Below are 23,636 nucleotides of genomic sequence, written 5' to 3' on the forward strand. Positions count from 1 at the left end.
TTTATAGCCAGACACACAACACACACACATAAACTTCCATGCACCCTCACACACATACTCATTCACACTCACCTACAAGCTGAATTCTGAAAACTTCCCAGTCAGGCTGTGCAAGTTTCTACCTTGATTGCCTCTGGTAGCTGGGGACACAGAATGGGGCTGTTGTATCAGTATAACGCTATGGTCCCTACGAGGGAGAAAACCATCAGGGCTCGCACAGGATGTGGTGGTGAGAAGGTGGGTTCCTTAAGGTGCAAGGGCAGGCAAGAGATGTGCTTGTCCACAGGAGGATTTTCCATGAAGAAACCCGACATTCCAGAAGAAGTCCAGCTGGCAAATCAGCATTGACCAAGGCACTTGATGTTCACTTCACCCTGTCTGCACTCCCCTGACGTGCCAGTGCACAAACATAAAACTGAGTGCTAAAGCTTAAAGGCCTTTGGGCTCTTCTGAGGAGGAGATAGATGGGGCCTGGCCAGGGGCCTGGGGGCAAGGGCAAGATTGTGCTCAGCCTCCTTAGAGTAAAGTCACAGTGACCCCAAGTGGTCACTTTGGTAAGGCATCTTCTGAACATTGTGCCACCTTCCAAGGGGCTAGAAAGGGGGAGATGGGCTGCCAGGACCCACATGAAAAAGAGGAAAGGGAAGAGGCTTCTATACTCCTCTTCCTCATAGAACTGGGACATAAAAGCATCTGTCTTCTTACTTGTGCTAAAGAACTGTGGAAAAGTGAACCAGGAGGGAAGCCAGGTGGGAATTTTTCAGCTTCTGCTTTGGCTTCTTTAGCAAAGAGTGCTTGTTTACAGTAAAGACCCAGAGACAAGATGTTCCTGTAGGACAGGGGATGATGAGACATGTTTTTCATTAATTTCGCTGGCAAAAAGAAAGTTCCATCTGAGAAAGCTCCTTAGTATTATTCTTTTAAAAAATATGGATTTGTCAGGCCAATCTCCTCCTTATACTCAGCATGGAATTGGCTGCTTCTCTTAATGCTTGAACATGATCCACACCAAGAGAGGAGGAAGATGTCCTCAAAAGCCTGCATTCAGAGGACCCTGAGGAAGCACCTACTGTTTGTTACCCAAGGAGATAAGAGTGGGGAGCGTGGGAGCTTAGATCTCCATTCCATTAAAAAATAAAATAAATAGATTGTTGCCTATCTGGTGTGATTTGGGAGGCTCCCAGGAGACCCTACATCTCCAGATATTTCCCCAGCTATAAATCCTCTCATGCCCAAATTCCACTATTGGAAAATTCCCCTAGGAGGGACCCTACATTAGGACCCTGGTTTTCATAAATTAATTTACTAGATCTGCCTTTGCACATGTTATTCCCTCAACCTGGGATGCCCTCTTCTTAGCCAAAGGTCCACTGATCCTTCAAAACTCAGCTCAGATATCTTCTCTTGGAAGTTTTTCTAGCACTTCCCACCACCACCACCACTGCCATTACCATGCTGCTTCTATGCCTCAGATATTTTTTCACTATGTTTCATACTGAAGATAAAATATTTAAAAAAATAATAATAATTCCTTGACCCAAAAATCTAAAAGTCTAGTGCAAGACAGACATGTGAACTAAAAATAACAATATAATACTATGGTTGCTATAAGAGAAAAGGATTACAAAGAGCAAATTCTCTGTTACTGTGCTAATCACACTTATTTGTAATTATTGGCCTTTCTTGTATCCCCTACTAGACTGAAATCTCCTTGGGGGCAGGGTCCTCAGTTAGTTGCGCTCTGTGAGGGCAAATTCCAATGCACTAGGGCCAACCCAATTTTTAACCTCTGTTTGGTAGACTTGAACTCTCACAGACACTTTGGAGCCCAGGGATTTAGAGATGAAAAAAGCCCATATGTTCATATGTCCACCTGAACCCAACCAAGCCTGCAGACCCCAAATTTCTTATTCATGTTTTTGTTGGCAAGAAACAGCAGACTCAGATACTTGGGTTTCCTTCTCCCTACTGCTTTCCCCACTAGCAGCAGTAAGGTTAGGTTTCCTAAATGGAGGGAAGTCATTCTGGTTTAAAATCTCTGGTCATTGTAGTGCAGGTGAGATATAACTGCTCACTATGTCCCACCATGACCCTCACAGGATTCCATACTTTCTTCCTTCTACCTTTCCTAATCTTAATTAGCTTTCAAGGTACAACTCAAACCCCTTTTCTAAAAAGTCTTCTCTGGCTACTCCAGCCTATGTTCTCTTTTCCCCTCTGAAACAGCTTTCTTAGTCAGTAGTCTATGGTGTAGCATCAAATCACTCTCAAGTTCCAATTTTATTGGCCCACTCCTCACTACTGGACTGTTAGATTTTTAAGGAAAAGGACCATGATCTGATATGGCAGAAAGAACAAGGGAGTGGTATTGCAAAGAATAGACTTGTCTAAGCCTCTGTTGGCTCATCAGCAATATACTCCCAGCAGAGCTGCTATGGGATTAAATAAGATAACAGGTAGGAATCTTTAAGAAGCTATAGTGATAACAGGACCCTTTATCATCAGACACTCAAAAATCCTTTACTTCTTCCTCCTTTCCTCCCTTCCATCTTCATTATTCTTCTAGTTTACCTACTGCATGTAGTTTAGTATTTGGCATATTATGGGTACTCAGTAAATAATTAATTGACTTCTTTAGTACAGATTCCTTTTCATCTTAGTAAGGGCAAGGCTGATGTCCCTCAGATGAGCCTGGTATCCCCAGGATACAGCCTTCTGCTGGTCACAAATGAGGCACTCGGTAGTGTTGGTGGAGTAAATAAACTATATGCTTTAGAAGTTCGGAGAAGAATGGGCCTGCATTGAAATAGCTGAGAAAAAAAGTCAGTGTCCACGCTGAACAAAGGAAATTCTATAAGGGATGGGGAGCAGTGGTTTCCTATGGGATAAATTTTCTGAGTTGTTGTTACGAAAGGGAACAGAGACATTTATATGCTACCTCTTGCAGGAGTTAGATGGAAAGATAAAGGGGGCATTGATGAAGGGCAATGGGATCTTTCAAAAGTGAGAAATCCCTCAGAGTCCTCAGAGTGCTGATAGATAAGTATACTCAATACACCTCAAATACACATTTTCTTTTCCAGCAGAACTGCGTTTTCCTGTTGGCAAAGAGTAACAATTCACTTGTAGCACAGAAAGGAAGTGACTGGAAATAAAAGGAAAGCAGCAGGCACAAACCTATAAGTGAGTCCCATTTCTCCATCCCCTAGACAGAAAACCTGAGAAGAGAGTGTTTTAAATTCCGCTCTGCAGTTTTCTGGGAGAAGATGATGCTGTTATAAATTATTGAACATTTCATTTAAGCTTCATAAATAAGAAACTCGGATGAAAACGTTACATGTTAGATCTGTTTGGCAACCTATAATTTCTGTCTTACTTCCTCAATCTGTCACCCTTCATCTACATCACAGAATGTCTACTTCATTATAGGCAATTGGAGGTCTCAATCAGTTGTCTGAGAAAAATATTTTATGTCCCAAAGGTAATGAAATTTATCCAACCAAGAATGTACCTGGGTCTTGCTGAACATATTGAAGGAGACAAATGTGTGCTTTCAACAGATTCGGGGGCATTGCAATCATCCACTCAATCTAGAGACAGGTACTTGGCCCAACCAGGGGTGAGCTCCTCACTGACACCTGGACTCACTGAATCACTGGTTTCAACAGGAGCCAACAGACTAAGCTTTAGCAAACTGACAATAACAGGTGTACCTGGAACCAACCTGTGTACCTGCATGGGGCACTTTTTTGTAGCTGATGAGACCACCTACAAAGGACAGGCTTAAATCCTAGAATAGTTCTCCAAGCAAAGTAATAATATTGTTAGCTACACTCTGGGCCACTGTACTTTACACATACTGATTCATTTAGTCCTCAAAATGACATTCTGAGATAGAAACTGTTATTATTCTCATTCTGTGGAAACGGAAGCTGAAAGATGTTAAGTAATCAAAGTCACATGGGTAGAAGATGGTAGAACCTGAAAATGAACATAGATGTGCCAGACTTCAAAGTCTGGTGATGTTACCTCCACCTGTTCTGGCCTTTGGAGAAGAAAAAACTAAGGATTAGAAAAAGAATGGAGCTGGTTCAAGAAAGAGAAAAGGGAGCTGATTCAAATGCCCTTCCAGATAGGGCTTGAGACCTAAAATTCCTGAACCTTCAGATGAAAGAAACCTGGATGACTTCTCTAGCTGGTCACAGATGTACTTTTGACTGCAGTTTCATTTTATAAAAAGATGGAGAAAAGCCTATTCACCCAACCTTCTTCACAAGGCTTTGTTGAGGCTCAAAACACATTCAAGTGTTTTAAAAAACATGAATGTTGTATAAATGCAGAATAGTGTTGAAATCAGACAGATTCATGGGGTTCCCACACAGAGCTCCATGAAGAGCCTATCAGGACTCAGACTGACCATGGATGGCCCTCAGGGATGATGATTTTATCTTGTTTGCATTTTTCTACACTCCCAGTCCTAATAAATGAAGATGAGTTTGATAGCAGTGTGGTAGACTGAATCATAGCCCCTAAAGATGTTCACTTTTATGAATAGCCTTGAAACACTGTCTGATATAGTGTTGGAAGATGAGCCCCTCAGGTAGGAAGGCACTCAGGGTACGACTGGGTAAAAGCTGCCTCCTCAGAATAGAGCCAACCTTAATGATGTGGATAGAGTAGAGCTTTTAGGACCTCCATTTGCTGATGTGGCATGTCTCAAGATGAGAAGAAACAGCTGCAAACATCCATTAGTAATCAGAACATAGAATGTATAAAATATGAATCTAGGAAAATTGGAAGTTGTCAAAAATGAAATGGAATGCATAAAGATCAATATCCTAGGCATAAGCTGAAATGGACTGGTTTTTGCCATTTCAAATCAATCATATGATCTACTGTGCCAGGAATGACAAATTGAAAAGGAATGGTGTGGCATTCATCATCACAAAGAATGTATCAAGATCTATCCTGAAGTGCAATGCTGTCAGTGATAGGGTAATATCCATATGCCTACAAGGAAGACCAGTTAATACTATTATTCAAATTTACACACCAACCACCAAAGACAAAAATGAGGAAATTGAAGATTTTTACCAACTTCTTCAGTCTGAAATTGACCAAATATGCAATCAAGATTTGTTAATTATCACTGGTGACTGGAATGCAAAAGTTAACAAAGAAGAATCACCAGTATTTGGAAAATATGGCTTTGGTGATAGAAACAATGCTGGAGATTGCATGATAGAATTTCACAGGTCCAATGGCTTATTCATTGCAAATGCCTTTTTTCAACAACATAAATGGTGGCTATACAAGTGGACTTCACCAGATGGAGTACACAGGAATCAGACTGACTACCTCTATGGCAAAAGGAAATGGAGAAGCTCAATACCTTCAGCCAAAACAAGGCCAGGAGGTGATTGTAGAACAGACCATCAACTGCTCATTTGCAAATTCAAGTTGTAATTGAAGACAATTAAAACAAGTCCACGAGAGCCAAAATACGACCTTGATTATATCCCTCCTGAATTTAGAGCCCATCTAAAGATTAGGTTTGATGCATTGAACACCAATGACTGAAAACCAGAGAAATTGTGGGATGACATGAAGAACATCACCCATGAAGAAAGCAAAAGGTCATTAAAAAGACAGGAAAGGAAGAAAAGACCAAAACGGGTGTCAGAAGAGATTCTGAAACTTGCCCTTGAATGAAGAATAGCTAAAGCAAATGGAAAAAATGACAAGATAAAGAAGCTGAACAGAAGATTTCAAAGAGCAACTTGAGACAACAAAGTCAATTATTTTAATGAAATGTGCAAAGATCTGGAGTTAGACAACAGAAAGGGAAAAACATGCTCAACATTTCTCAAGCTGAAAGAACTGAAGAAAAAATTTAAGCATTGAGTTCCAATATTGAAAGATTCTATGGGCAATATATTGAATGATGCAGGAAACATCAAAAGAAGATGGAAGGAATACACAGCATCACTACACCAAAAAGGATTGATGTTCACCCACTTCAGGAGGTAGCATATGATCAAGAACCAATGGTACTGAAGGAAGAAGTTGAAGCTGCACTGAAGGAATTAGTGAAAAACAAGTCTCCAGGAATTGACGGAATACCCATTGAGATGTTTCAATAAATGGATGCCACACTGCAGGCATTCATTCACTCAGCTATGCCGAGAGATTTGGAAGACAGATACCTAGCAAACTGACTGGAAGAAATCCATCTTTGTATTCATTCCAAAGAAAGGTAATCCCACAGAATGTGGAGATTTTGTAACAATGTCATTAATATCACACACAAGTAAAACTTTACTGAAGATAATTCAAAAATGGTTGCAGCACTATATTGACAGAGAACTTCCAGAAATGCAAGCTGAATTCAGAAGAGGACATGGAATGAGGGATATCATTGCTGATGTCAGATGGATCTTGGCTCAAAGCAAAGAATATCAGAAAGATATTTATTTGTGTTTTATTAACTATGCAAAAGCATTTGACTGTGTAGATCATGACAAATTATGGATAACATCAAGAAGAATGGGAATTCCAGAACACTTAATTGTACTCACAAGGAAACTGTACATAGACCAGGAGGCTGTTGTTCAAACAGAACAAGGGGATACTCTATGGTTTAAAATCAGGAAGGGAGTGCATCAGGGTTGTATCCTTTCACCATACTTATTCAATCTGTATACTGAGCAAATAATCTGAGAAGTTGGATTATATGAAGAAGAATGTGATACCAGGATTAGAGGAAGAATTATTAACAAACTGTGACACACAGATAACACAAGTTTGCTTGTGAAAGTCAGGATGACTTGAAGCACTTACTGATGAAGATTGAAGACTACAGTCTGCAGTATACATTACATCTCAATATAAAGAAACAAAAATCTTCACAACTGGACCAAAAAGCAGCATCACAATAAATGGAGAAAAGATTAAAGTTGTCAGGCTTCATATTACTTAGTTCTACAATCAACACCAATGGAAGCAACAGTCAAGACATCAGAAAACATATTGCATTGCAATACTGCTATACTGCTTTAAAGGACCTCTTTCAAGTGCTGAAGAGCAAAGATGTCTCTTTGAAGACTAAGATGTGCCTAACCCAACCCCTGGTATTTTCAATCACCTCATATGCATGTGAAAGCTGGACAATGAATAAGGAAGACTGAAAAAGGGTTGATGCTTTTGAGTTGTAGTGTTGGTGAAGAATACTAAAATACCATGGACTGCTAAAAGAACTAACAAATCTGTCCTGGAAGAAGTGCGGCTGAACTGCTCCTTGGAAGTAAGAATGGCCAGAGTTAGTTCATCTCACCTACTTTGGTGATGTTGTCAGAAAGGACCATTCCCTGGAGAAGGATATCATGCTTGGTAAAGTGGAGGGTCAACAAAAAAGGGGAAGGCCCTCAATGAGATGGATTGACACAGTGGCTGCACCGATGGGCTCAGGTATAGCAGGGATCATGAGGCTGGCACAGGCCTGGGCAATGTTTCATTCTGTTGTACATAAGGTCATAAGTCAGAGATGACAGCACCTGAGAAAACAGCAACAACAGCAAAAAAGTTCACATCCTAATCCCTGAAACCTATAAATTTGTTACCTTACATGGCAAAAGAGACTTTGTAGGTGTGATTAAGTTTAAATCTTGTGATGAGAATATTATCCTGAATTATCCACATGGGCCCAATTTAACCACAAGGTCCTTATAAGAAGGAGGCAGAGGAATAGAGTCAGAGTAGGAGATGTGATGACAGAAGCAGAGGTCAGAGAGAGAGATTGTCAAAAAATGCTATGGTACTGGTTTTGAAGAAAGAGGAGGGGCCAAAATCCAAGGAATGTAGGCAGCTTCTCTAAGCCAGATAAAGCAAGAAAACAAATTCTTCTCTAGAGCCTCCAGAAGGAACACAGCTGCTGACTCTATTTTAGACCTCTCACCTCTTGAACTATAAGATAATAAATTGGTGTCATTTTAAGCCTCTAAGATTGTGGTAATTTGTTATAGTAGCAATAGCAAACTATTGTATCAGTTAAACAAGTTAGTCTGAAAAAGAATGTGGAAGAAGTTTTGGACAATATCAGATAATTCCAGGTATTTCTGGAGCCATCCACTGATCCTAGATTGAATTGAACCCCAAAAGAATTGCCTAGGGAGACTTTACATCCTTTCCAAAAAACCACTGCCATCAAGTCGATTTTGACTCATAGCTATCCCCATTAGGTTTCCAAGGCAATAAATCTTTATGAAAATAGATTGCCCTATTTTCCTTCCCCAGAGTGCCTGGTGGGTTTGAACCACCAGCCTTCTGGTTAGCAGTCAAATGCCTTAGGCACTGAGCCACCAGAGCTCATTACGTCCTTTAGCTGGATAATGTTAGTATTTCTTCCATCTTCCAACAGTCCTCTAGAAGTCATCCTAAGATTGGACCTTTAGCTTTTAATACCCTGGGGTATTAAAATATTATGTAATACCCTGGGGCCTTAATTATTGGCCTTGGTAGAGAGCCCAGAGCAACAGGCCGTCCTCATCCTATTATATTAAAGCCTGACAACCCTGTGCTCAGAGAAAAAGGTCCCTCCACAGCTGCTCCCTAGGAGAGACCCAGGAGTCCTCATATGGCTTCAGCCCTCTGTATAAATGATACAGCTTTGTTCTCATATATAATATTCAAGAAACGCTACAAAGGCCCAAGTTCATAGACTTCACCCAATTACATACTCCCCAATTCACAATTTAAACAAAAAATCCCTTTACCAATTCTAGCAACCTGAGACAATGAGTACCACAGGGAGGCCTTCTGTAGGAGAGCACACTTCTGAAGGTCACTGACAAGGGAGGCTTCACTGTGCTGGCCAGGCTCATGTTGTTGACACGGTATGGATTTCCAAAGTGATGAAATCGAGATTTCCTAATGGATAAAATTAGGTGCTCTGTAGCACAGTGACTAAGGCATTTGACTGCTAACCAGAAGGCTGGAGGTTCAAACCCACCAGCCACTCCTCAGAAGAAAGCCTGGGCAATCTACTTCTGTAGAGATACTGCCTTGGAAACCCAAGGAGAGGTCATTATGAGTCAGAACCAACTCAATGGCAGCGAGTTTGGTTTTGGTTTTTTGGAGGAAAGACTAATAACAAGATCTAAATAGCAGTCTAAGACCATTTGCTTCTTTCTTTTCAACCTTCCTCCATCCCCAACACACACATACACACACATAGTAATGCTTTTTGTTTCTGCATCTGCCAATAGATCTGGTGCCTGGCACTGAGTATGGAGTTGGAATATCTGCCGTCATGAACTCACAGCAGAGTGTACCAGCCACTATGAATGCCAGGACAGGTAAGTAGGAGGATTGGAGAGGTAGAAGACCAGGATTTATAAAAGCCCAGGAAAGCATAAAAGCTTGTCCTGCCAAAGGTTGGTCAGAAGGTAATGTTCCCCAGTGAACAGGTCCTTGAGCAATGACTGTCAGCCTAAAGAAAACAACTACTTGCAGCTCTTTGATTTCTGTGTGCTTAGCCTCTGATATCTGACATGCAGGATGGAGTCAAACCTATTTTACATAGATCTGTGCATGGTCCCCCACAGTCTGAAGGACTACCCAGAACTGATGTACTATATAAAACTGTGATGGTTGTGTGTGTGTGTGTGTGTGTGTGTATCAGACCTTATCTAGTTACCTAAACAATGGTGTCTCTCATTCTGCACTTCTGTGGTTCAGGCTGCTGGGATGGAGGTCTAGACTTGTAAAGCACCCATTAAATACAAAGAAAATGAAAGAGTACACTTGATAACCTTACTACTCTGGATCTAGCATATTTGCTTCTTACCTTTCAATAAATTAAAGTCACTTTAGTAGCTTAGGTTCAAGCAGCCTGAGCTGGAGCTGGTTATTTGGAACAATCCCAAATTTTCTAGTATAGACAACTTCTCTTAGAGAGGTCAAGAACAATCTGGACCTAAACCTGAAGAGTCCTCAGATCTAGTCGACCGCTAAGCCAAATCAAAATGGCCTCAGGGAAGGGAAGTAGTTACTGCTGCCAGGAATAGCATATCCCTACTTGATTCTGGCTCATGGTTTGCCCTGGTTGGCTTACTGAGAAAGCCTGGGAGAAAATGAACATGGAGAGCTTGAAAATCAGCAGCCAGCTTTGCTCCAGAGGTGGATGTATTCCAGTCATGTCAGAGCTAATAATGTCTTTCTGCAGATTGTCCATCTGTTTGCCAAGCCTGTGGCCATCTTTCTAAGGGAAGATGCTTAACAAAGTGTGAGATAAGTGTCAGCAATGACAAGCTAATCCTCATGGCCAGCAGACCTGTTGATATCTTAGAATTCTTCAGGATTAAAGGTAGTCCAATTAATCCTGGCCCCCCTTGGGACCTATGTAAAATATGCCACTTGTGTTGATCCACAGAACTTGACAGTCCTCGAGACCTCATGGTGACAGCCTCCTCGGAGACTTCCATCTCCCTCATCTGGACCAAAGCCAGTGGCCCCATTGATCACTACCGAATTACCTTTACCCCATCCTCTGGGATTGCCTCGGAAGTCACTGTGCCCAAGGACAGGACTTCCTATATACTGACAGACCTAGAGCCGGGGGCAGAGTACATCATATCAATCACCGCTGAGAGGGGTCGGCAGCAGAGTTTGGAGTCCACGGTGGATGCCTTCACAGGTACCATGTAGCAGAAACCCCATGGAGGCTCCCAGATCCCAGCCAGCCAGGTTCAAGGATCAACACATCCTCAGTGTGAGCAAGTTACAGACAATCTACTCTCCTACTGACCCATTTCCTGCAGAAAAAGGAGGAATGGAGGAGAGACTAATAAATACTCAACAGGGGGTAGTTGGAAGAAAAGAGAGAGAAGAATAAATATGCTGACATCCTCTAAAGTTTATATCTGGTTTCCTATAACCTGGACATAATGGTCGACTCTTCCATCTTTCCCTACCTGTACTAAATCAGCAGTACACTGGATCCATGAAATTATGTTAAATTCCTTCCAGGATAGAAATTTTCAAGCCTGGATGAGTATTTTTTAATAACTCACAGAGGTAATTCTGACTTCCCCCTGCTGAGGGCATTTGTTTTTTAGTATGTGGCTTGGGAAAATGGGACAAGACTGAAAGTGAAGAGCGGGTGCTTCTCGGTCAGCTGGTGAAGGCCTTTATTAGCAAGGAGAGCAGATCCCTGGAGTCAGACAGCTATCCAAACGTAGTGGCCCCACCACCTTACATGTATTTCAGAATCACCTATCTCCTTTGTTTTGCAGGCTTCCGCCCCATCTCCCATTTGCACTTTTCTCATGTGACCTCCTCCAGTGTGAACATCACCTGGAGTGACCCATCCCCCCCAGCAGACAGACTAATTCTAAACTACAGCCCCAGGGATGAAGAGAAAGAGATGCTGGAGGTCTCCCTGAATGCTACCAAGAGGCATGCTGTCTTGATGGGCCTGCAGCCAGCCACTGAGTACATTGTGAACCTGGTGGCTGTCCATGGCACAGTGACTTCTGAGCCTATCATGGGCTCCATCACCACAGGTGAGGCTGAAGGCTTGACAGCAGATGGTGAAAGGGGTTCACTCTGTAGTCTTAGAAAAGTCCGTGAAATTTTAAAAAGAGAAACACCCAGGGAGTAGGCGACTGCTTCATTTGGCTACAGAGGGTCTGTAAGCTGTCCTGAAATAGCTACTTCTTCCATCTTATACATAAGATGCCTAAGATGGCAATCTCCCATCTAGAAGGTAGAACAGACCCAATATCTTGAAGAGGGCAGGGCTTGAATGCCTTGTTACAGAGGTGCTCCTACTACTTGCCTAGGAGAAATTGCACGTACAGTGAGGAAGCTCCAATTCCTATTCTAGACAGCCATCTCTTGACTGGGCTATATGAGTTCTTTGCTAAGTAAGGTCATTGATGCAAATGATGCTTACTCAGAACCAGAGGAACTAGCATGTGTCACATGGCAATGTCTTACTCAGACAGTAGGACCTATTGCATATGGTTTATCAAACATAGACATCCTGCACTGAGTTGGATGGTCATGTCATTATTTCGAAATACAATCCCAAATACGAGTGTGCACGTGAGTGAGGATGTGTATGTTTGAGTATTTCCCTAAGTACCAACAAGAACTCACAAACTGCACAAGTGGATTAAACAACCAAGTGATTTGGACTCTGTCATCTCATAGCATTTTAAAAAATAAAGCGTATAGCATAAATGAAATATAATTTAGGAAAGTGTTTGTTCTGGACTTGTGATCTGAAAGAGAACTGGTGGTGTAGTGGTTAAGGCATTCAGCTGCTAACCAAAAGATCAGTGGTTCAAATCCACCAGCCACCCTGCAGGAGAAAGATGAAGCAGTTTGCTTGTGTAAAGATTTCCAGCCTTGGAAACCCTATGGAGCTATTCTTCTCAGTCCTATATGGTCTATGTGAGTCTGAATCAACTCAGTAGCAGTGGTTTGGGTTGTTTTTTTTTTTGTTTTGTTTTGTTTTTTCAGTTTTGTGCTGTGAAGTCTCTGTACATTCAATAGACAGTTCTTCCCAACTGAACCAAAGGCAGATAATAGAAAATAAGAGATAGGGAAAGAATTGGGTTTGTCTAAGAGAAGTTCCCACAGAGAAAGTGACCATGTTATTCCTACTCCAAATCCAAAGCAAAACATATGGATTCAAAGGAAAGTTCTCAGTTGGCCTTCAGATACTAGTATTTGCTGCACAAGCAGTGACTTGCCAATTTGGCTTTATGTTATTTAAATATTCTCCAGGAATGTGGCTTAGGCCATACCTATGACATACCTCACATTTCAGGTGATACTTTGGTTTGATCATGGTTTTAAGGATGCCCTTGTATACACTCACTCCTCATATGTCAGTAGAAGTATGTGTGTTGCTATGATGCTGAACAGATTCCAACAGAGCCCCCAGACCAAGATAGACAAGAAAGAAAGACCTGGTAATCTACCTTCAAAATCATTCAATGAAATTCCTATGGATGGCAATGGTTTGATCTGCAACCTATTGTGTGATAGTACAAGACCAGGCAGTATGTCATTTCATGTGCATGAGTCTTCATGAGTTGGGGCTTAACTTTAGGGCAGCAAACAACAGCAACAGTACACAGTAAGGTCTTGTCTGCCTCTGGGATGATCATATCTTGGTCCATGTAAAACCAGGAATAAGAATTCCTTTTCACACTGTGCTTTCTGTCTTTTTCCCACCAACACCTGGGTCTTTGTAGGAATTGATCCCCCAAAAGACATCACAATTAGCAATGTGACCAAGGATTCAGTGATGGTCTCCTGGAGCCCTCCCGTTGCATCTTTTGATTACTACCGGATATCGTATCGGCCCACACAAGGTAATACAGTTACTTGATTTCTCAAAGATGAATGGAATTTGGAGCTGGGTAAGAATTATTATGGGAGAATTAGCATATTCCAGACAACATCAGCCCTCTACCCACAGTTTTCCTTCTCCACGTGGTGTATTACATTAGACTATGTGTATTGACAATGAGTAGCCAAGAAAACCTTGCACTCACCAACTCCTCTCACAAAAGGCTGATATATTCACCTAGAAAACAGGCCCTTCATCATCAGAAGTAACTGATCACTGTTTTCTATGTGGTGTAATGAGAAAGAAAAAGTCCTAAAAGATCACCTGCAATTACCTAAGAATGTGAAGTCCAAATATAATACCCTGGGGGATGCCTAAAGACATGCCTGATACCAGATGGAGCCTTGGAGGGAACCACAAGTGACATGATCCTATTTCTGCAACTTCAGTCAAGTCATGAGTCAGAGGTGCTTGGCCCTGACTGCATCTGCATCCTGCCTGTTCTGGCTGGTGCATGTGGCATTGTTGAAGTAGAGTGCATGCTCACTTCCAGTGAGGGTGCAGGGCAGTTTTTGAGGCTGTACTGTCTTTGAATGGCATGGAACCTTCTTTGCAGTCATGCCTTCTATACTGCCTTAAGGTAACTGCCCCAGAGAAGACCAGCTTGCTAGCAACCACCAAACAAATGATTCTTTTGTCTTTGCTCCAAGGAGTCTGTGAAATGAAGCAGTGGGACCAGCATATAAGGTCTCTTCAAGCTCTAACATTCTCTGTCCATGAGTCATTTCACTTCCTTCTCCACTGAGTGCTGAGTCCCTCACCGATTTGTGCATTATGGCAAAGTCCTGCCATAAGTTCCTATGTAGACTGCTCCACAAGCGACACTGATGAAAGATCTGCTGAGCTTTAACTGTGCATTCTGCTCTTCTTTAGTGGGACGGCTGGACAGTTCAGTAGTGCCCAACACTGTGACCGAATTCACCATCACCAGGCTGTACCCAGCTACCGAATATGAAATCAGCCTCAACAGCGTGCGGGGCAGGGAAGAGAGTGAACGCATCTGCACTCTCATACACACAGGTAAGCACAGGCCCAGTCAGAGCGTCCAGCCAGTGAGAACCTGCAACAAACAGAAGTGACAAAGGGTAAAGTCGGCTAATAGGGGACCCTGGTTTTAGGGGCTGAGACTCCATTTCAGTGGCTTCCCTGACTCAATGCCTCATGCAAAGAAATTGAATTTCTCAACAAGAACATTTGGAAGCAATCAGCCCTGGGACATGATGGACTTTGAGACCAGAAGAAGTAGATGATGCCTGGCTACTAATTCCAACCACTTAGGAAGGGATCAAAACTGGAGACCCTGGATACAGTGGGAGGAAAAACATGGAACAAAATCCAAAAACACAATAATGACCAGAATTACTGGTTGGATGCTGTCTGGTGAGACCCTTAATACTTTGGGCCTGGAATAAAACTCACTCCCAGAGGCTGGCTCTCAGCCCAATAGTAAATAAGACACACATGCAGACCACTCAACCCAAGGTGATACACCCACATACTCTATGGAGATGTGTCCCTTGGAGCAATCGACCACAAGGCACCAGAGGGGCAACATTCACATGGAGGAAATGCAGGACACGCAGGAGTGTATAGCTATGAGGGGCTCAGGGTGGGGGGAGATTACTGGGCAGGAAGGGGAGGAGAGTGGGTTAGGGTTGGGGATGGTAATTGGGGAGTGAAATCAAATGTACACGAAATTTTGACTGTAAAACAAACTCTGCTCTGTAAATTTGCAACTAAAGCACAATTTAAAAAAAAAAGAAAGAAATTCAATTCTCCCCCAACTGACCTTCCCACCTAAAACTAGAAGTTTAGAGAGTCACCTTCTAGGAGTCTCACTGGTTTAGGTTAGTGTCATGGATTGAATTATACCCCAAAAATGTGTCAGTTTAGCTGGGCAGTGATTCTCAGTAGTTTGGCAGTTATGTAATGATGTGATTTGGCAGTTATGTAATGATGTAATCATCCCCCATGATGCGATCTGATGTGATCAGCCAATCAGTTGTAAGAGGAGTAGGGTGGGATGCAACACCCTTACTCAGGTCACAGCCCTGATCAGATGTATGGGAAATTTCCTTGGGGTTTAGCCTGAGTCACCTTTTATCTTACAAGAAATAGAGAAAAAAGTGAACAGAGAAGGAGGGACCACAGTACTACCAAGAAAGAAGAGCTGGGAGTGGAGTACATCCTTTGGACCTTAGGTCCTTGCACTGATAGCCTGCAAGATGCCAAGACATATAGTGATCTCCAGGGACACCGGCCCCACAGATGTTGAAAGGAGACAAGGACCTTCCCCCAGAGCCTGCAGAGAGAAAGCCTTCTCCTAGAGTTGGCACTCTAATTTTTATTTCTTGCCTCCTAAACTGTGAGAGAATAAATTTCTGTTTATTAAAGCCACCCACTTGTGGAATTTCTATTATAGCAGCGCTAGATAACTAAGACAGTTAGAAATTGCCCTTCTGCAAAGTGACCTTTCAAAGACACATGATGGAAGGGAACTCCAGCAAAGACATCTGAATCATGCCAGATGAAACCATCTAATTTTTCAAAGGGCCTCAGAGAAGAAAATTTCACCTCAGAAAAGGAAGGGGTTGTTATTTTAATAACAACTTTTATTAAAACCCTTACTAAAATAACAACCCTTGAAGTCAGGGTTTATCATATGCGGCCAAAATCCCCCAGTAGTAGCTGCATTTGCTTTTGTTCTGTGCTGAGGAGAGGAAAAAGGCAGTGGCTTTCCTCTGGAAAACAAGGCCTTGGATGGGCTGGAGCCAGGGCTCCTTCAGCAGCTCCACTGCCCCTCCCTTCCTGCCCTTCAGCCATCCTACCATGCAGAACTAGCAAAGATTTGATGCAGAAATTACCAGAGGAGACAGACAACCCCTTGACCTGGTTAATTTATAATTTCCATAGTACATGGGAAAACATCCAGCATGCCTCATTAGAAAAACACCTGGATTTCTTGAGGTTGCTTAATTTCCTCAGAGAATAGTATTTCCTGAATGAGGGAAAGGTGACTTGGAATTCCTCAGTACTTTTGTGGACGCTTTCACAAGCCTAGAGTCAGCATCACTAAGACAGGTGCTGAAGAAATATCCCTTCAGAAGTAAAAAAAAAAAAAAAAAGCATTTTCAAGACTCCAAAGGATATTCCAATCATTCCCAGTCTCCTTCCAGGCCTATGACTGCGGATAACCCAGCCATGCTTTTTTTTCATATAATCTTACCCTCCCCTTTACATTATCTACTGTCATTAAATTATCAAAAAATATTGACCAAAACGATGTCCACTGAGCCAAAAGAAGCTCCCTTCCAACTTTCTAAGGAGTCCCCAACTGGCTCAAACAATTAAGCACTCAATTATTAGCCAAAAAGTTGATGGTTCAAACCCATCAAGAGGCACATCAGAAGATGGGCCTGGTGATCTGCCTCTGAAGGTAACAGCCTTGGAAGCCCTATGGAGCAGTTCTACTCTGCACCCACCATGAGCCAAAGTCAACTTACAGGCAACTCACAACAACAACCATCTTCCTGGAATTTTTAGAAATTCATGATAAAGAAATTAGACTTTTCACTCATTAAAGACAACAAAATAGATTTTAAGAAGCTTCATCCCCAAGGTAAAAGAGAGCAGCAACTCAGATCAGAAACTCATTCCTTGGATTCTTGGTCACTAGCAGCAAGTATGTCTAAAGTAGCTATTCAGTGATGCCCCAACTCAAACTGCCCTCATTCAGGTGTAAGGAGAGCCTTTGCGGCAACTTTCAAAATCCAGATTATTCACTGAAACGTCTTATTTTGTTGTTACTTATTGTTGTTATTTTAAATTGAGGTATATGATTTTATAACTTTTGGAAATGAGTACTATTTAGGTATCATATGTAATGTCAGAGAATTCAAGACAATCATAGTCTCACAAGAATGTCACATGAAGAATTCTGAAGGCACAGATTATGGATAAATTCAAAATCAAAAATTGTAAAAAACATTTTCTAGTTGTTGCTTTGAGATGAGATATGTAAACAAGGAGAGAGAGAATAAAAGAAACAAAAAAAAAAAAAAAAACCTTCCGTTAGATAACAGAGCTGAACCAACAATAGATCTTGGTCCCAAAAGGTGAATCACATGAGGTTTAGGTTGAGTTGATGCTTCAAGTACTATATAACATTTATTTTTAAAATAAATCCCAATTTTATGGGAAAGCAGTTTAGTAATAAAGCAAAGGCTTAGGACATGAGAAATTGAAAATAGGAAGATGGTCCTATGATGAGCAAACTCTGAATCTACAGAAAGTAGTTTGACCTCCTAATGCTGAAAGAATCCTCTTGACTATCTATGCCATGAAAAGGATACCCAAGACTCAGTATTGAATGAGCCTCATGAGTAGTGAAGCAAGGAAGAATTCAATAATCAGGTATCACATTAGGGGCAACCTGGGTTTTATTCATTCACTCTACAAATATTTATCAAGTACCTTCTAAGTTCTAGATGCTGGGGGAACACTTGCTTTCATGGAGCTCTCACCACACTTCCTAAAGTCCAATAGACAGCTTTTCACTAGGCACACTCCCTATATTTAGAAAGTGCAAATAGTCTGGCAACTGTGGCTATCTCACTAAACATAGAAATACAACCATTTCTATGTGTTCTTAATTTCTCTATCTCGATCTCAATGTCTGAAAACCAAAAACCCTACCTCATACCTCATTGGAATCCTCCATAGCATCTGACATAGTGCTCTACACATAAGAAGTTAATGAATAAACAGAAAGAAAGAGCTGGGGCAATGGGAGTCAACTGAGTACCTTTAACTCATCCTCTTCTATTCTGTTTCAGCCATGGACAACCCTGTAGATCTGATCGCTACCAACATCACACCAACGGCAGCCCTGCTGCAGTGGAAGTCACCTGTGGGTGAAGTGGAAAACTATGTCATTGTTCTCACACACTTTGCAGGTGAGCATCTGCAGACCTATACACCAGGCAGGTAGGAATAGTGTGGGTGGGGCCTGCAGAACTGTATGGAGGTGAAGAAATAAGACATTTTGTGAATCTGCGGGATAAATTAGAAGTTCCCTTGCTTTGTTTATACTATACATTCTTCAAGATGTCCTCAAGATCTGCAAAGTATATCAGCTATAAAAGTTGAGAAAGCTAAGTCTGAAAGATCCAAGAAAGAAAGACATGTAACAAAAGACAAATACAAAACAGAGGAATACCATTAGGAAGAACAAACAAATGAGCTATGACTTGCCTCTAAATGCTAAGGAAAAGGAAGCTGACTTTTCTAAATATTTACAGAGCAAGAAAAACACTGAAGGTTTATGTTTGGATCAGATAGTGCATAGTACAGGTAGCATGGGATTCAGAACTACTAAAACCTTTTGATTTGGTCTTCTGTACCCATATCCAGTTCCAATAGTTGAACCAACATGCAATCTTAAATTTCAATGTCTTCTTCACCATGTTTGTTCACCTTATGCCATTTGAAGTTGAATAGAGGAGCCCAAGCAAAATAGTGTTGAGTAGACTACGGCTATCATTTTTTTTAATAGAATAATAAAAAAAACTATAGAAAGTCATTTCCCTGCCTAAATTATACATATGATCACAGAATTTTATGAATTACATTCAAGAATCCAGAGAACAGAGATGCCAAAAGACAGAAGGCAAGCAGATGTCTTGATTTTCAGAAATGGCAGAGAAAGCCAATTCTGTACAAAGATATAAACTTATTGTCCAAGCTGGGAGGAGTAAAAACTAGAACAGACAATTAAGCGAGCTGGAGAAAAAAAAAAAAATTAATGATTATTACATACCTGCACAGGTTCAATAAGAATAATTTTACCAAAACCACTTTATGTTCATGTTTTATATTGGGAAATTGGGTGGCATATTTGTACTTAAGCAAGGCATTAGAAAACCCCATTTACCACTCAGCCTTCACTTAAGCGAGAAAATTGTATGATGGACCATATTTGGAATTAGCTGGAACTACAGCTGATTGAAGGAACCTCCTCAGAGAATGAATATCATTGCTGTGGATACATCCTAACCCCTCTGTGTGCATACACATTTCATCTCCTTCTTGCACGTCATGATCCTTCATTTCTTAGCTCTCTTATGCTTTCTCAAGCCTCTATGCATTTGCATAATCTGTTTCCTCTTCCAGGAAATTTTCTCCCCACTTGTTCTCCTAGAAAGCCCAACTTTCAAGTCTGTTAAAGCTTCTCTCATCTTCCCAAGGCAGTCAAATGCACCTGCTTTACATACAAAGTACACAGTTCCATGATAGCAATTAACTTTTATTCGTTCAACAAATGACAACAACTTTTGGTGACCACTCATGTACCAAGTACTCTACAAGGCCATAGTGATTCAGAGAAAAAATACAGAACTCATTGTTTAGAAATGTCTCAGGGAAGTATACAACTCAATGTGAAGGGCACCATAATAGAAGCAAGCAGAGAACACAATGGTCCACATGCAATGGGCTGCTATGATTTGGGGCAAGGGGGTGAAGAGAATAAAGGAGACAGGTCTTAGCTAAACTTTGAAAAAAAGAGAAGTGGAGAAGAAAGGGAATTCCAAGGAAAAAAGCAACCTGTGTGTATTTGCAGAGGTGTGAAATAGCATGAAGATACGTTTGGAGCATTGAATGATGAAAGGGTGCTGCAAAGGAGGATTCTGAAAAAAATTGGTCTCAGCCAGACAGTTAGTTTGGATTTTAACTTATTTGCATGTCTTTATTTGCCATTAAAAGCTCAGACCATACCTGCTTTGAAAATGTGCCTGGTAAACTTTTATTAAATGCTTAATGACTCAGGAGTATTCTAATGGCACGATAGAAGGATTAGCCCTGATATAAGGAACAGTTTTACCAACAGCTTGAATGAATGAATGCAGAGAAGACACGCTTACTGAATTTGTGTATAAAGCAAAACTATGATTGATAGACTCCACATTCAAAAATATTTTAATAAACTGAAACAGTGGTCTAAAATACAATCAACAAGGCAAAATGAAATGGATGTAAAGTTCTACCCAAAGTTCTAGGTCCACAGACATTAGCTGCACAATATTGGGGAAGAGATTACAAACAAGATCTTTGGTTAGCAGTAATCTCAGTCTACAACAGTATCACATGACTGTTCAAAAACCTAATGGATTAATACACATTAAAAAAGAGAGAGACCAGGTTTGCTGGTCTGATAGACCCTGATGGAACCGCTGAGTCTATGGCCCCTCACTACCCTTCAGGTCTAGAATTGAACCCACTCCAAAGGCTTCCAGCCAAACAAAAGACAGGCATATGAGCTGAACATTTACCTGAGGTAGACATACTCCTTGGAGAGAATAATCGTGGGAGAATAGAAGATCTGTGTATGCACAGGGAGACAGCTGAGGGGGCAGGAGTGCATGGAGGGAAGGACACAGGGAAGAGGTAACTATGGGGAGGAAGTGGGAGGGGAGCTGTTGCATTGTGAGAAACTGTAGTCAATGTTATGAGACAAGTGTATGTGAACTGCTGTATGGAAAGTGAATTTGCTCTGTAAACAATTTTTTTAAAAAAAAAAACCTAATGGATTAATACAATGGCACAAATAGAAGCAGAGGCAGACCCTGTTTGCTTCTTTGGTCAGTACATCTCAATTATAGTTCTCTGTTCTCTTCTGAGTTTTTGCATTTCAAAAGAGACACTGATAAACTGTTGCTTGTACAGAGAAAAGCAGCCAAGATCATGAGAGGTTTTGAAATTGTGACAATTTCAAGTGAAGTAGAAACTGAAGAAACTCTGGTGGCACAGTTAAGACACTTTGTCTGCCAACCAAAAGGTCAGTGTTTTTGAACCCACAAACCATTCCATGGACATAAGATGAGGCAGTCTGATTCCATAAACATTTACAGCCTTGGACCCTATATGGAAGTTCTACTCTGTGCTAAAAGGTCATTATAAGTCAAAATCAACTCAATGGCAGTGGATTTGGTTTTGGTTTAGAGAAGAGAGGTCTTGGTTAGGAAGAGTGGTGGAAAGGAAGGATTCATGTAAGCAAAGAATTCAGCTTATTCTTTGTATCTCCAAAGGCCTGAAAAGAAGTTATAGAGAAGACTATTTGGCCTTCATATAAGGAATATTTTTCTCTATAAAAAAGGATGCAAGGGGATCCTTGAATAGAATAAGATGCTAAGCTAGATAACCTCTAACAGATTTTTCCAAAATGTTCTACTATTTCAGCCTTGTGAAATGCCTTTGGATTTTATGGATCTTTCCTAACCTGAATAGTCTTTTTCAATCTTTATTCATATTCATCGGATTTCAGTTGCTGGAGAGACCATCCTGGTTGACGGAGTCAATGAGGAATTCCAGCTTGTTGACTTACTTCCTAGTACCCACTATACTGTCACCATGTATGCCACCAGTGGGCCTCTTACCAGTGGCACCATCAGCACCAACTTCTCTACCCGTGAGTACATGGGCACCACATACTTGGTATCTCTGGGGGTTTTTGAGGATCCTAAGAATGATAGGATTCCTCATGGTGGACTAGATTATAGTCAATAGGCTTTTAACACTGCAGCTATGACCTGTTCTTGTTTTGGTTGGTCTGCCCCAAGTGCTAGTGAAAGTGAAAGGCAGCTCTCAGACAGCTGTCATGCATCTTTTCTCTGCTTTTATCCTGGGTCTGTGTGACAGTAGCAGAGCCAGGCCAGGAGAGACTAGGGCTGGGAATGCACTTGGTCAGAAAAGTCTGAAATACTACAAGTGGGTGGCTTTAAAGGACAGATATTTATTTTCTCATAATCTAGAAGACTAGAGTCATAGAGTCTAAATACCTGAATTCAGGGCACCAACTCTAGGGGAAAGCACTCTCTCTGTTGGCTCTGGGAGAAAATCCTTGTCTCTTTCAGCATTCGTAGCCCCAGCATTGCTCAGTTCTTTGGCAATCTTCACATAGCATCTATCTTCCCTGTTTGTGCTTCCTTCTATGTATAACCTCTTTTTTTTTTTTTTTTTTGTATGTAAGAGTATTTACATCTGTTTTGCCTATGCTGACCTCCCTCTTCTTGTGCATTGCCTTTCCCTTCATGAAAGTTCATATGTGTCTACCTGCTAATTAGTGACTTACCCCTCCTTTGCCCTCCCAACCCTGGTAACCTTCAAAGAATGATTCTTTTTGTGTGTAAACCTTTTCTTGACTTTTTATATTAGTGGTTTCATACAATATTTGTTCTTTAGTGATTGACTAATTGTACTCAGCTTAATGTCCTCCAAGTTCATCCATGTTAAGAGATGTTTCACAGATTCATTGTTACTCTTTACTGTTGCACAGTATTCCATTGTGTGTATGTACCACAGTTTGTTTATATATTCATCTGTTTATGGGCACTTACATTATTTCCATCTTTTTGCCATTGTGACTAATGCTGTGGTGAGCATGGGTGTGCATACCTCTATTCATGTCATGGCTCTTATTTCTGTAAGATATATACATAGTAGTAGTATAGCTGGACTATATGGAATTTCTATTTCCACCTTCTTAAGAAAGCACCTTACTGTTTTCCACAGTGGTTATACCATTTTACATTCCTAGCAGCAGGGTATAAGGGTTCCAGTCTCTCCACACCCTCTCCAGCATTTGTTGTTTTCTGTTTTTGTGAACTTTGCTATTAATGCTGGGGTGAGATGATATCTCATTGTTTTGATTTACATCTGTCCAGTGGTTAATGATCACAAACATTTCTTCATGTGTTTATTAGCCAGCTGGATATCTTCTTTTGTAAAGTGTGTGTTCTTGTCCTGTGCTCATTTTTCAATTGAATTGTTTGCCTTTTTGTTGCTGAGGTGTTGAAGTGTTCTACAAATTTTAGAGATTAATCCCTTGTCTGATACGTCATTGTCAAAATTTTTTTCCCACCCTATAGATTCTCTTTTTACTCTTTTGATGCACATAAATGTGTATGTGTATGTATGTCATGTATTAGGGCCCCTAAGATTATCCCTATTTTCTCTTTGATGGAGAGGAAGTCAAGACTGTATTCAGATAGAATGGACTGTTTTAAACTTGGGAAGATAATAATAAATTGCAAGGTAAAGTCAAGGAAAATTAATAAGCCTTCTCACAAAAATAAAAATAGAAGAAAACCACAAAGTCTCAGTATACACTGAAACAATAGCAAAGAAGGAAATGATAAGAAAATTTGTAAACAAAATG

General features: G+C 41.0%; 1 protein-coding gene across 1 annotated transcript in view; it reads left to right on the forward strand.

Annotated features, from left to right (window-relative positions):
* TNR (tenascin R) overlaps positions 1-23,636 on the forward strand; it is a 104,634-nt gene that overhangs the window by 38,325 nt on the left and 42,673 nt on the right. The window contains exons 8-14 of the mRNA XM_007947087.2: positions 9,264-9,353; positions 10,430-10,693; positions 11,292-11,561; positions 13,266-13,385; positions 14,297-14,443; positions 18,259-18,378; positions 21,744-21,887. Of these exons, the coding sequence (XP_007945278.1) occupies positions 9,264-9,353; positions 10,430-10,693; positions 11,292-11,561; positions 13,266-13,385; positions 14,297-14,443; positions 18,259-18,378; positions 21,744-21,887 (1,155 nt within the window). The remainder of the gene's footprint in view (positions 1-9,263; positions 9,354-10,429; positions 10,694-11,291; positions 11,562-13,265; positions 13,386-14,296; positions 14,444-18,258; positions 18,379-21,743; positions 21,888-23,636) is intronic.

The sequence above is a fragment of the Orycteropus afer genome, unplaced genomic scaffold, assembly GCF_000298275.1.
Source record: "Orycteropus afer afer isolate SDZICR_OR568_19922 unplaced genomic scaffold, OryAfe1.0 scaffold00175, whole genome shotgun sequence".
Taxonomy (NCBI): domain Eukaryota; kingdom Metazoa; phylum Chordata; class Mammalia; order Tubulidentata; family Orycteropodidae; genus Orycteropus; species Orycteropus afer.